The 13,280-nt window shown below is 55.0% G+C and overlaps 1 protein-coding gene across 6 annotated transcripts in view; it reads left to right on the top strand.

The window, feature by feature from the left end:
* The window catches only part of TBC1D22A (TBC1 domain family member 22A), a 228,356-nt gene that overhangs the window by 75,825 nt on the left and 139,251 nt on the right, over nt 1-13,280 (top strand). For all 6 annotated transcript variants that reach the window (XR_004961560.1, XM_036278220.1, XM_036278221.1 and 3 more), the window contains exon 5: nt 11,276-11,346. Coding sequence is in view for 5 of the 6 variants with exons in the window: in XM_036278220.1 (XP_036134113.1) it covers nt 11,276-11,346 (71 nt within the window). In the remaining variant the exon portion in view is untranslated. The remainder of the gene's footprint in view (nt 1-11,275; nt 11,347-13,280) is intronic.

The raw sequence follows: 13,280 nt of genomic DNA, 5'->3' as shown, positions 1-13,280 counted from the left end.
GTGCTTGTGGGCTTTGGGGTCCTCTCGCCCCACCTTTGCAGGACGTGGCATGTGGAAGCCAGTGGTCCTGCTCCTTTTTTCCTGCGAAGTCGCATCCTCAACTACAGTTCCCTGCGGGAGCTCCTGGCATTGCGGGCGGGGGCGGGGCATCACGGAGCCCAGGAGCTGGTGCCCCCTCCCCTGTGCCTCCTGTCCTGGCTGAGATTTAACTACAGCCCATCAGCCCTGTGAGTCCACTTTATCCAGAACGAGGCTCCTGCTGTCAATCAGGAACCGCCGGGCCTGCCTGGGCCTCTCAGGTCTCCCCTCCAGCCTCCAGGACTGGCTCCGCATCTCGACAGAAGGCCTCTCCCTCCCATCTTGTCTGTGGGCCCCACCCCTTCGTTTCCCATCCCACCCGCGAGCCTTTCTGAGCCGGCCTCTGTCCCTGAGCCCCTGCCCGTCTTCACCCTGTCCTGCCTCCCGCTTCCACCCCGAGCAGGATTTGATGTGGCACATCAAAAAATTTTTTGCCGATCTGACAAATAAAATAAGTACCATTTTGATTCGTTCACACCAGACGGCAATTGTTGTGGTCTGTTGTCATTTTGTATTTGACAATCTGAGGGAGGAGAGGTCAGTGCCCTGACTAAATAGTCAGGTACTGCATGTTTTAAAACTCCCCAGGAGCACGGCAGGAAATTGCTGCCCTGGAGGGTGTTTGTCCATGTGTGATGTCTCGTAGCTGCCCTTGCTGCCTGCGGAGCACCCTCGGAAAGAAGAAACAGTTACACCTAGACAGGTCACGATGCAAAACTTTATTAATTCTAGCAATTAGGGGTCATCAGCTTATGATTCCAGAACCATTCCTTGCCTGTCCTTGCCTGGCCTCTCCCCTGGGAGCCAGAGAGAAGCCAGCTGCTTGGAGCTGCGAGGTGGGGTCTCACCTGCCTCGCCCGCCCCTCCTGCAGGCCCTTGGGTGTTGCCTTGTTCTCCCAGCCCCGCAGGCTGGCAGGCTGGCACGGTCCAGCCCGAGCACTGCCTCTGGGCATGCGAAGTGGAGGTTCCCTCTGGCGCCCCCCTCTCCTTCCCCACCTGCTCAGTGTTCAGTGTCTCGGTCCGGGGGACTGGCATTTGCTGTTTGTGCGACTGTGGCTGTAGCTCTGGGTCACGGATGAACCCCGGGTGCCCGGGGTGTGTGACCTTCGGGTTGGTCCTGCAGGTGTTCGCCTGCGGGGGCGGGGGCGGGGGCGGGGCTCCTGCGAGGGACGTGGTGTGCTGCTTGCAGCGTGGCCTCTGGGTTCCCTGCGCCTGGCGCGCCGCCAGCCACCTTCGCGCTCTGCTTTCCGCCGCCCTCCTGCTTTCCGCCTGGCACGGGGTTGGTTGCCCACACATCTCGTGGGCTCTCGTCCTTGTTCACGGCAGTGCTCCTTCCCTGTCGTGTTGACGGGGTCCAGGGTGGGGAGAATCTGCTCGTCGGCTTGACCTTCCCGCCAGGCGCTTCTCGAGCAGCAGCTCCCTGGGAATCTGCCCTGACGTCCCTCAGCAGGACCACCTCCGCTCTGGGCCACCTCGCACTTCCTGAGTTTCACCCCTTCACGTGTGCTTCACGGTCACACTCTCCCTGCCGGGTGAGCCCTGGAGGGTAGGACTGGGTCTCCTTGGGCCCCCGAGGCCAGCTCGGCGCCTGGGTGGTCAGCAGGACCCGCGTTCACCGACTGGGGAGAAAGGTGTGCGCGGTGGCCTCGAAGTCCGGTCCTGTTTGTGTGGCTGGGCCCCAGGGGCAGCATGCGCAATGGGGGTGCTCAGTACATGCTGGTCGCACGCGGGGTTTATGAGACTCCCTCATGGCGCTCAGCGTCGCCTCAGGTCCTGGGCCAGCCTGGTGATGGCCGTGCCCGTGCACCTCTCCCTCTGTCCCCTTTCTCCCAGGTGTCGTTGCCATAAAAGTTCTGGGAAATCAGAGTTAACATGAGTGTTAGAAAAGAGATAGCTCAAATTATGGGCTGATCTTTCTGTTATTCCTGGCATTTAGGGGGAAAAAGGCCCTTCTAATTATGAGCCCTCTGCATACACCATTTTGTGACAGATTCTGGTTCAGTCTCAGATGTGGTCCTTTACATCCAGTTAGGACCAGGGAGCCTACTTGCTTCACGGCTCGGGCTCACAGAGTGTGCCGCGTCATCACAGCAGCGAGGGCGATGGGGCCTGGCCCTGCTGCTCGTGTTGTGTGCCACAGTTGCAGACCCTGCCGGTGTCGCCTCTGTTCCGGGAGCCCTGTGACCAGGCGAGGTGGGGAAGGGAGCTCCCGAGAGGCCACGGGGCCTTGGGCTCCACCCAGTGCTCGCCCCTCTGACCTGTGCGCCCTGACTGCTTCCCCTGGCCGCGGCGTGTCCGCTGTGACGATGTCCCCAGTGGGGCTTTTACTGGGACGTGCAGCCTTCGCCGCAGAGGTGAGCACGGACTCGTCATGCTGGTGTTGTTTTCATGAAGATAGTCCCAACATTTTACTTTTCAGAAAGCAAATCCGCGGTCGTAGAAGAAAGAAATGTTATTTTTCATTTACTTTCAGCTCATTAAAATTTTTCCTACACTTTGCTTGCTCTCTTGGAGGACCTGTGATTCGCAGTCCGAGTCCAAGGAAACAGGACAGGAAACCGAGAGGAGAGGCGGACACACGCTTTCCACACAGACGCGGGCAGTTGTGATAAGGGGGGGATACGCTGTGCACACATCACTCACAAGAAAGCTCATCGCTTATAATACTGTCAGGGAAAATAAACATCAAACAGTTTTATTAGAGACAGAGGGATGTTTCATAATGATAAAAGGTTCAACTCATTAAGTAGATAATATCTTTTCTAAATGTGTTGCACCTAATAATGCAGGTTCACAGTGCAGGAAGCAAACTTCGGCAGCAGCGAGAGGACTGGACAGACTCGGCCAGAGGCAGGCACGCAGCGCCCCGCCCGGAGCGCCTGGCACACCCTGCACGTTTCGGGACGGGAGAGATGAGGAGGGTGCGGCGGCGCTGTCAGCCTGGATCTATGTGATGCGTGGAATGCACGTCCTTTCCCCGTGCAGACCGGATGCTCTGCCCGAGTGAGCTGTGATGAACACCAGAGGCCGCAGTGACCCTGGGCCGGCAGACCAAATGCTGAAGGTAGAATTCAGCCCGCCCACGAGATGCCCGCCGACCCTCAGAGGTCTGGGAGTCTGTCAGCGCTCTTCTCAGCGCCTCAGGATCGGAGAGGTCAAGGAAGGTCTGGACTCATTTTGAACTGAGTGATGACCGCCCACACCGAAAGGCGTGTGACGCAGCTGGAAAGTGCTGGGAGGGGAGGGGTTGTGCCTTCCGCCGTCCGTGTGCGAGGGGACAGGCTTCCGGCCGGGCCGACGCTTCTACCTTCAGAGGCCGGGGAAGGGGGAACCGAGCAGAACGGAGTCGAAGGGAAGTGGAATGAGGGAGGAAGTCAGTGAACTGGAACCTGGCACTGGAGGCAGGAATCAACAAAATCTAAAACTAGTTCCTTGAAAAGAGCGATAAAAACTTCTGGTTAGACTAGTTCAATGGGAAAAAAAGAGGACACGTTCTGAGTATCCGGAGTGAATGAAGGAACATCACTACAGATCCTGTAGACCTTAAAAGATAATAAGGGGATATTATTTACAACTTCATGCCAATACATTCGAGAACATGTGTGGGATGGGCATGGTCCTTGTAAGGCAGGGTCTAATAAAGCCGACACAAGAGGAAACAGAAAACCTTAATATCCCTCTTTCAATTTAAAAAATAAATGTTGACCACAGCCTCACAGCAGGAGCGTGCCAGGGTCAGGGCTGTGTTGGTGAATTCCTTCACACCTTCAAGGAGGAGGAGCCCCGGTTCTCCCAAAGCCCCTCAGGAGAGAGGGGGCGGGACTCCTCAGTGCCTGTCGTTAGGCAGAGTATTCTGACGCCAAAACCTTGCACATAACTGGAAGGAGTAGAGAGCAGAGACCAGTCTTTCTGGTGCATGCAGACACAACGTTCTTTGAAATGTGGTGATGAGCTGACCTTCGCTTTGACCCGCGACGGACGAGCTGCCCCAGGAATCGCTCTCCTACCGTGGACAGTGGAAACCAGACCGAGCCCGTGAAGCAGCTCCTCAGGCTGGACAGCAGGCAGCGCAGGGCGTGACCGGGGAAGGGAGGCAGCGGGGAGCCTGCCCTTGGCCCCAGTTACAGCGGGAGGCAGTCTCCAGGCCGCCACGCCGGAGGGCCCTGCCCGGTAGTCTTGTTGAGCGGGGTCCAGAGGCTCCGGGGACGCGGAGACTGACTATGTGGTGCAGAGCGGGGAAGAGGGAGCACTCGGGGAGCCCAGAGCGCCAGGGTCCTGTCCAGCCCTGGCGGAGTCTCATCTGTTCACAGGTGGGCAAGTGCCAGGGCGGGGAAGGCTCACCGGGAAGCAGCAAGTAGAACAACTTCCAGAGTTCACGCAGGTGCGGGCTGCCCGGGGTGCTGGCCGTCGGAACCTGGAACTGGAAAGCCACTCTATCTAGTAGCTGAACGTGGGGGAACCATGTGCACCCTGCAGGGGCCCAGCAGGCAGTGTGTTCCAGAGGAGGCCAGCGCTGGAAACGAGGAGAACCCACCTGCTGGGAAGCAGCACTCTGCAGGAGCCGGTGGGGGAGGTGTGGGAACCTCTGTCCTGCACGGTCCCTCCTTCCGCCTCTGCTGAACAGGCCACGTCAAGCCAGCTGGCTGCGGAGGTCTTTCCCAGGCCCGGCCCACGTCACGGGCATTCAGCGAAACAGCCATCGTGTGAGGAAACGGGAATGTGACGTAGCTCAGAAGAGAACCCACCGCTTGAAATGGACCCGTGAATCAGTAACAACACGTGAGCCCTGGCCGGCGTGGCCCAGTGGTTAGAGTGTTGGTCTTGGGTTCAGTTCCAGTTCCAGGGCATGTACCTGGGTTGCAGGTATGCTCCCCAGCCCCGGTAAGGGTTCGTGCAGGAGGCACCCGATCGATGTGCCTCTCGCATGGATGTTTCTCCCTCCTCCTCCTCCCTTTCTTCCACTTTCTCCAAGAGTCAATGGAAAAACATCCTCGGTTGAGGATTGACAACGACAAAAAACATATGAGCAACTTGGTAAAAGATGGGTAAGAGAGTCCAACATAAACTTCATAAAGGGGATAGAAATGGCCAGAGTGCATGAGAAGCTGTCCAGTGCTCATGTGGTCAGCACAGGCTTGCTGGGTAGTCACGGCGAGAGGCCTTGGCCACTGACAGAGGGGCTGGAACTGAAGACCGACCCGAGCTCTGACCCGGGCCCTGGAGCACGGCGCCTGCCAGCACTGCAGCGGGAGGCGCGAGGGGGCGGCCTCCCTGCGGGTGCGCGCGCACCTGCTCTGGGGTGCAGCACTTCCCTCCTTCGCATCTGCCGCGTAGACGTGGAGACAGGCCGCAGGCTCACTGGTCAGGACGGTCCTGCGGCCCGTCATTGTCGTGAAGCTCATGGGAGTCCAGACGCCTGTGGGCAGGCGATTGTGGACAGTGGTGATGTATTCAGAGTGCTTTTCCTGCTTGTGAAGGAGGAGCTGCTGGGGCCGCGTCATGCGATTGACGGATGTGACCTGAGAACAGGAAGGGGGACGGACGGTGAGTCCCTCCTGTGTGTGCTGCTTGTGGGCGGGCAGAGCAGGGCGGACCTGCTGGAAAGGTCCCTAGGAAAGGTCCGCATCTCGTTTGGGGGAGGCTGCAGCCATTCGTTCCTTGTATATAAGTTACACTTTTATTTAAAAATATGACCCCCCCACCCACCTCTAGAGGGGCGGAAGACAGAACTGAATTTTGTTCTCTCTGGAACTTTCCATCATGCAATTGTAAGACACAGTGTCAGGACAGACAGGAAGTAGGGTCGTGGATCGGACCTGTTACTACTCCGGGAGATGAGGTCGATGCCCAGCACAGCCTGGGGGGCTCTTGGGCGGGTTGGCGCCAGGTGTTATCGGCACTCCCAGGAGACCGAGTGAGCACGGGGGTTGTCAAAGGCTTCACAGACCTGGCAGGGTGCTGGGCTGGGAGGTTGGAGGTGGATGGGGGGTGGAGATGCCGCAGGAGCTTTGCAGCTGTGTGGACACAGTATGGGGCTTTCCACCACCTTGGGGCCCATTCTCTGAGCTCCCCAAGTCCGTGGTGCTCCCAGACCCTGCGTGTGCTCACAGAAATACTGTTGCATCCACACTCCGTTTTGGGTTGTTCTCTTTTACTTCATGATTTGGATACATTTATTCCATACCCACCCAAAAGGTATCCATTCTTTTTTATTTATTTTTTAAATCCTCACCTGAGGATATTTTTTCCATTTATCTTTAGATAAGAATAGAGGGGAGGGAGAGAGGGAGGGGGAGAGAGAGAGAGAGAGAGACAGACAGACAGACAGACAGACATTGATGTGAGAGACACTCATCGACAGGTTGCCTCTCACATGACCCTGACCAGGGCCTGGGACAAACTGCAACTGAGGTACATGCCCTTGGCCGTAATCAAACCCGAGACTATTGGTCCGCAGGCTGATGCTCTAACCACTGAACCAAACCAGCCAGGGCAAGGTATCCATTCTTTTATATGGCAGTTGTTATTCTAGTGTATGGTGTACCCGTCATGTTTTTAATCATCTTCCTATTAATGGATACTTTGTTTCCAGTTTCTTGTTGCCTTGGTAATACTCAAATGAACACCCTTATGCACAGTCCTGTGTATCTTTGTAGGTATCCCTGTACAATAGGTTTCTTTTTTTTTTATTTTATCCTCACCTGAGGACATTTTTTCATTTTTTGTTCAGATAGAGTGGGAGGGAGAGAGAGGAAGAGAGAGAGAGAGAAAGAGAGAGACAGAAACATTGACGTGAAAGGGACACATCGAGTGGCTGCCACCCGCACAACCCAACCAGAGCCGGGGACAAACTACAACCAAGGTACGCGCCCTTAGCGGGAACCGAACCCAGGTCTCTCTGGACCGCAGGCCGATGCTCTAACCGCTGAGCCAAACTGGCCAGGGCTACAATAGGTTTCTTCAAATGAAATTTGGTCAAAGGAGTTAACATCAGTGTACACCTTACCACGCTGTGAGAGACGTTTCACCTGTACTGGGTGTTGCTCATTTATATTTGCATTCAGTTTGTGACATTTCTTGTTTTAATGTGCGGTTCTTTGATTCCCACTGAGGTTGTGTGTCTGTTTTTGTATGTTTATTAACCATTTCTGTTTCCTGCTCTATGATTTTTGTTTTGATCTCTCTTAGTTTTGGATGTGTTAGTAACACTAAGCTTTTTATATTGCATGTTGCACAGGTCTGTCAGCATTTGTTTTTTACGTTGTAGCATCTGTGGCCATACAGTCAATTTCAGACTTTTATCCAGTTAATTTGTGAATCTTCTTATTTATATTTTCCAAGATTTGTATCTTGCTTAGAAGTCCTTTCTTCCATCTGAAAATATCAAAACATTGTGCTGTATTTTCTTGGAGTATTAAAAAATTTTTTTTCACACACACACACACACACACACACACACATGCGCGCGCACACAGAGGCACACACACACCCCATTTCACCTCATTTCGATCTTTGAATTTTTAGTCTTCTGGAAATTGCTTGGACGTCATTGGTTGACGGCTCCTTAATGTGAAATGCTGTTTTCATTTTGACTAAGTACAGGTTGGATTTGAGCCTTCATTCTGGTTTGCTGTCTTTGCGTTCATCTTGCCCCTGGACCCCTCTGGCTTAGTCCCTGTCGCCGCCACATGCTGACTCTGTTAGTGCAAGTCCCTTCACAGTGTCCTTTCGAAAACTTCAGGGGCTGTTCTTACGCATCTAGTCTTCCAAGTGAACTTAGGGTTAGCTCACCAGATGTCAGAACACACAGCACGTCCTGTTGGAATCGGTTGGCTTCACATTGAATAAACGATGTTTTAAAGGCCACAATTGACATCTTGACAACTTTGAGTCTCAGATCTAGAAGTACGTTGCCCATTTCTTTTTAAGCTTATGCCAAAACATTTTCTATTTATGTGTTTGTTTGTTTGCTTATTTATTTATTTTTGCTCATAGAGAAAAGCTATTGATTTTTGAATGTTCTTGTATCTGGCCATCTTGCTGAACTCAGAACCCTGGGTCCTGCCGCCGTACCTTGGTTCTGCCTGTCTGTCTGTCGGCTGCACCCCTGGGCCAGTCTGGTTCTTGAGGGCCGCAGTGGCCCCAGCCTCACGCCTGACCTGAGCACTGCCCCAGGAGCGCGCAAGACAGGGTTGCCTCCAAAGGTCCCAGGAGCAAGGGGCTTTCTCAGCAGCCCAGCCAGCCGGCTCTCTTCTCAGTGGTGCAGATAGGGTCGGCCATGGCCCAATCAGTCTGGTGGGGGCGGGGTCTATCAGGCTTGCCTTTCCAGTGGGGCGGGGCGGGGGGGGGGTTCAGTGCTGGCTGGGCTGACATCCCCATCCAGAGATGCTGGTTGGCGGTTTGGTTTGCACAGCAGGAACTCTGGTGGAAAGGTGGGAGGGCGGGTGGGCCTCAGGCCGAGGTCTGCGCTGACCTTGTGAGAATGGCCTTGTGGCTTTGCCCGCCAGCCCAGCTCAGCGCCTTGTGCAGCTGCTGCAGGGCTCCCTGACGGAGCCTGTGCTCACTCCCGGGGAGCCTGCTCCCTGCTGTCCCTGGGTGCCTGCTCTGTTTGGTTGTTGAGATTCTGTTGCACGGGCCCTTTCGTCCGTATTCACACATGAGATCGGTCTGTTTCGAGGCCCTTTCTGATGTGGCGGGTGGTGGTGTGGACAGGCCCTGGGATCGAAGGTCCCGTGGCGCCTGCTGCTGCTTCCTCACCCACATAGTGGCTCCAGCCCTGAGTAGGTCCGGCTGCGCACACAGGCGAGCTCCTTGCCTGCCCGGAGCTGCAGGCAGGCTCCATTTCTTCCTGTGGGTCTCGCCCCGAGGAGAGCTTCTGGGACATTACCACCTGACACCTCTCCTGCTTTCTGCCTGGGATCAGAAACCAGCCTCCAGCAGGCGGGCCGGCCCTGGGAGCCCGCTGGGTAAACGTGACGTGGCTGGTGTTCCGGTTTAGGTCTCGCTTTTCATAATGTCCGTAGGGGACTGGGGAAGATTTGATACTTTCCGAGATTGCTGTAAAATGCAAGCTATTGCTGGAACTATTGCCCCATTATTCTCTACTTACTTTGCTTAGACTTTAGTAATTGGGAAAAAATTAGATGTCAGGACTCTGTTTTTTGTTGATTATATTACGAAGTTGCCTCTTTAATCATTTCTTTCATTCCTACTATTAATCATCAGCTACGAGCTGTTAGGAGAAGAGTCTAATGGTGGATCCCTAACTTAAAGGAGAGAAATAATTGTCTGGTTTCAGTGGGACTGACCAGTGTTGATACGCCGACAATTGAAGTGTGTTTTGTGGCCATTCAGAGCATGTGGGTGGGAGGTCAGACAGGGTTCAGGGGTGTTTACCCTTGCCCTCCATGCTCTGCTTTGCCCGCTCCTGCCCCCTGGAGGCTCTGGACTCCACTCCCTCTGTCCCCGGCCAGACCTGCCCCTCTGTGCCCGTCCTACCTGTAGGTATTTGTACAGACGACAGTGACTGAAGATTTTGTTGTCCTTGGTGTGTGTAACATGGCCACACCCATAATCTGTGCTTTGTATATACAGGCTTCTCTATGGCAAGGTTTCCTTCAAAACTAGTCCTGAGAGAGCGACCTCACAGTGTTCTTAGACCTCACACAGTGTTCTTAGACCTCACACAGTGTTCTTAGACCTCTCACAGTGTTCTTAGATCTCTCACAGTGTTCTTAGACCTCTCTCGGTGTTCTTGACCTCACACAGTGTTCTTAGACCCCTCACAGTGTTCTTAGACCTCTCACAGTGTTCTTAGACCTCTCACAGTGTTCTTAGACCTCACACAGTGTTCTTAGACCTCTCTCGGTGTTCTTAGACCTCACACAGTGTTCTTAGACCTCTCTCAGTGTTCTTAGACCTCTCACGGTGTTCTTAGACCTCACACGGTGTTCTTAGACCTCTCTCGGTGTTCTTAGACCTCTCACAGTGTTCTTAGACCTCTCACAGTGTTCTTAGACCTCTCACGGTCTTCCTAGACCTCTCTCGGTGTTCCTAGACCTCTCACAGTGTTCTTAGACCTCTCTCGGTGTTCTTAGACCTCTCACGGTGTTCTTAGACCTCACACGGTGTTCTTAGACCTCTCACGGTGTTCTTAGACCTCTCACGGTGTTCTTAGACCTCTCACGATGTTCTTAGACCTCTCTCGGTGTTCTTAGACCTCACACAGTGTTCTTAGACCTCTCTCAGTGTTCTTAGACCTCTCTCGGTGTTCTTAGACCTCACACAGTGTTCTTAGACCTCACACAGTGTTCTTAGACCTCTCACGGTGTTCTTAGACCTCACACAGTGTTCTTAGTTCTTAGACCTCTCACGGTGTTCTTAGACCTCTCTCGGTGTTCTTAGACCTCTCTCGGTGTTCTTAGACCTCACACAGTGTTCTTAGACCTCTCTCGGTGTTCTTAGACCTCTCTCGGTGTTCTTAGACCTCTCTCGGTGTTCTTAGACCTCACACAGTGTTCTTAGACCTCTCTCGGTGTTCTTAGACCTCTCTCGGTGTTCTTAGACCTCTCTCGGTGTTCTTAGACCTCACACAGTGTTCTTAGACCTCTCTCGGTGTTCTTAGACCTCTCTCGGTGTTCTTAGACCTCTCTCGGTGTTCTTAGACCTCACACAGTGTTCTTAGACCTCACACAGTGTTCTTAGACCTCACACAGTGTTCTTAGACCTCACACAGTGTTCTTAGACCTCTCACAGTGTTCTTAGACCTCTCACAGTGTTCTTAGACCTCACACTGTTCTGAGTGAAGGTAAGAGAGGGGCAGGATGAAAGAGAGGAAGACGGCCTCATTCAGGTATTAAGTTTCCGAAAAGGCGGAGCAGCAGAGAAGGCGGTGGGAGGGAGGAAGCGGTGCACCAGCACCCTCTGGTCCTCGCCTGTCTCAGGGTGGAGCTGGGGACACTAAGGATGTGTGTACAAACATGTCCTCTCTGAGTTACATATGCACAGGCAGCGCTGAGCGCTGGGTGAATAGCGTGGTCACTGCTTTCGGATACTGGCAACATCAGTATCAAGTCTGCATCACTGAGCCTCATCTGGGTGCCATGTGGGCTGCTGCCCCGAGAACGCGGTGGGAGGCGCAGCGCTCGGGGAGTTGGCTGTTTGTAAACCCATTTCCTTGTCTCTTTTCTGCCGACAGAGGAATTGCGGAAGTTGAGCTGGTCTGGGATCCCTAAGCCTGTTCGTCCGATTACGTGGAAGCTCCTCTCAGTAAGTGTCTCATCGACGTGGCCTCCTCGTCGCCTCCTTCCTCCTGGGAGGACAGGCCCCTCGTCTGGCCGGAAGCGTGGCTGGTCGCCTCCAGACGGCGTGCAGTCCTGTGCGGGGACCGGGCCTTTGTGTGGGTTGGGATGACAGTCTCCATCCTTTGTTTTGTCCCCAGCTTGGTTTGACAAAGCTGGAAAACGTGAGTCATACTTACGGCAGCTGTATTTCTCCCCTCTGAATTTTACTGTTTAAAAAAAAATCTTCGTAAGATTTTCAAAGGTGGGATGTAGAAAGGTTCCAGTGTAGAAGATTATGTCAGCTGAGGAGTCAGTGACGGGCATAATGGGTTCGACCGTGTTTTCCTTTCAGTATCAGCCTGGTGTCAGGGAAACGAATCTCTGTGAGAAATGGTTTGTTTCTCCGTGAGGGTCGAGTTCTTCTGCGTCCTCTCCCTCTGGGAGGGGGACCTGGGGCTCACGCTGGACATGAGGGCTCCCTGCTGGGAATCCCGGTGGCTTGGGAGGGCCAGCCTCTGCCCTCCTCTCAGTGTTTGCTCTGAACTGGGCCTGACTTTCGGAATAGAAAAGACTTTCTGGCTAAGGAGTCGTAATCAGTTTGCAGTGTGGCACCTCATGATCCTACGCGCAGATGCAGCTTTGAGCACTGACGTCTATTGACTACATACTCCCTTGCTGTTAGAATGAGACCTGCTGCCAGTGCTTGTGCTTCTGTTTGTGTGTTCTGAGTGTTTCTGTCTAGTTTTTCAGTCGCCCTCTAAGGTAGCTTACGGGACCTTCAGAGTGAATTGTGGGAAGTTTTGGGGAAATACCATTAGGCTCTTCATTGCAGTTTGTGTTCACGGAGGGCGTGCTGCACCCGACGCGTGCTGGTGGGGACCGTGCCCTGCTCCTGTCCTTCCTTGCCCTGTCTCTGTGGGCACCGTCAGTCCAGTGCGCTGGGTCTTGGGGGCGGAGGAGCAGAGGGGAGATGCCACAGGCGCCCCTCTGCTGGTTGGTGGGAAGGAGGGCGGTGGTGGGCGGAGCCTGTCACCAGAGTCCTGGGAGTGCCGGGAAGGACAGTCGGGGTGTTCGCAGGCCTGTGCGTCACCTCACTGACTGCGGGGCCCTCGGCCCGGGACAGGTGGACCAGACTAGCCCTGTCATCAGGAGAGGGTGGGTTTGCTCAGGGGAGTGGCACAGTGGGCAGCATGTCCCTGTGGGAGGTATAGGACACGGGCAGGGATTTCAGGTGGGGGTGCAGCCGTTCGGGAAGCAGAGGGCAAGGTCTTAGGGAGGGGAGGGTACACCTAGGGTCTGGGGCAGTGGGAGTGGGGGAGGGGAGAGAAGTAACACATTTGGCCGTCTCCTGGGCCCTGGTGGGCAGATGAGTAGAAAATGAGTGTCAGGTCAATGAGCAAAGCCCGTCCTTCCAAAGGTCCATCAGTCATGCGCGTGGTGTCGGGCCAGGCCTCTTGGTGCAGATGGTGCTTCTGTGGCATCTTGAAGGGCACGGCAGTGTTCCAGGGTGAGGGAGATGGGAGGTCATATGACTAGGGGGAAAATGGGGTTGGGTGAGCAGAAGCCATAGCTGGGGCGGCCACTTGGGTGGGGTAGGGGATGGGGAGCCAGGGGTCACTGGGGGCTGGGGAGGCCGGTGCACCGGGCCTGGGCATGAGCTCAGCCGCATCCTGAGCGGGTCAGGGGGCTGGGGAGGCCCGTGCACCGGGCCTGGGCACGAGCTCGGCCGCATCCTGAGCGGGTCAGGGGACTGGGTGTCCCGTGCACCGGGCCTGGGCACGAGCTCGGCCGCATCCTGAGCGGGTCAGGGGACTGGGTGTCCCGTGCACAGGGCCTGGGCATGAGCTCGGCCGCATCCTGAGCGGGTCAGGGGACTGGGTGTCCCGTGCACAGGGCCTGGGCATGAGCTCGGCCGCATCC

The sequence above is a fragment of the Molossus molossus genome, unplaced genomic scaffold (genome assembly GCF_014108415.1).
Source record: "Molossus molossus isolate mMolMol1 unplaced genomic scaffold, mMolMol1.p scaffold_m16_p_26, whole genome shotgun sequence".
Classification (NCBI taxonomy): Eukaryota; Metazoa; Chordata; class Mammalia; order Chiroptera; family Molossidae; genus Molossus; species Molossus molossus.
Note: the sequence above shows the minus strand (reverse complement) of the source record. Positions and strands in the feature narration are given on the sequence as shown.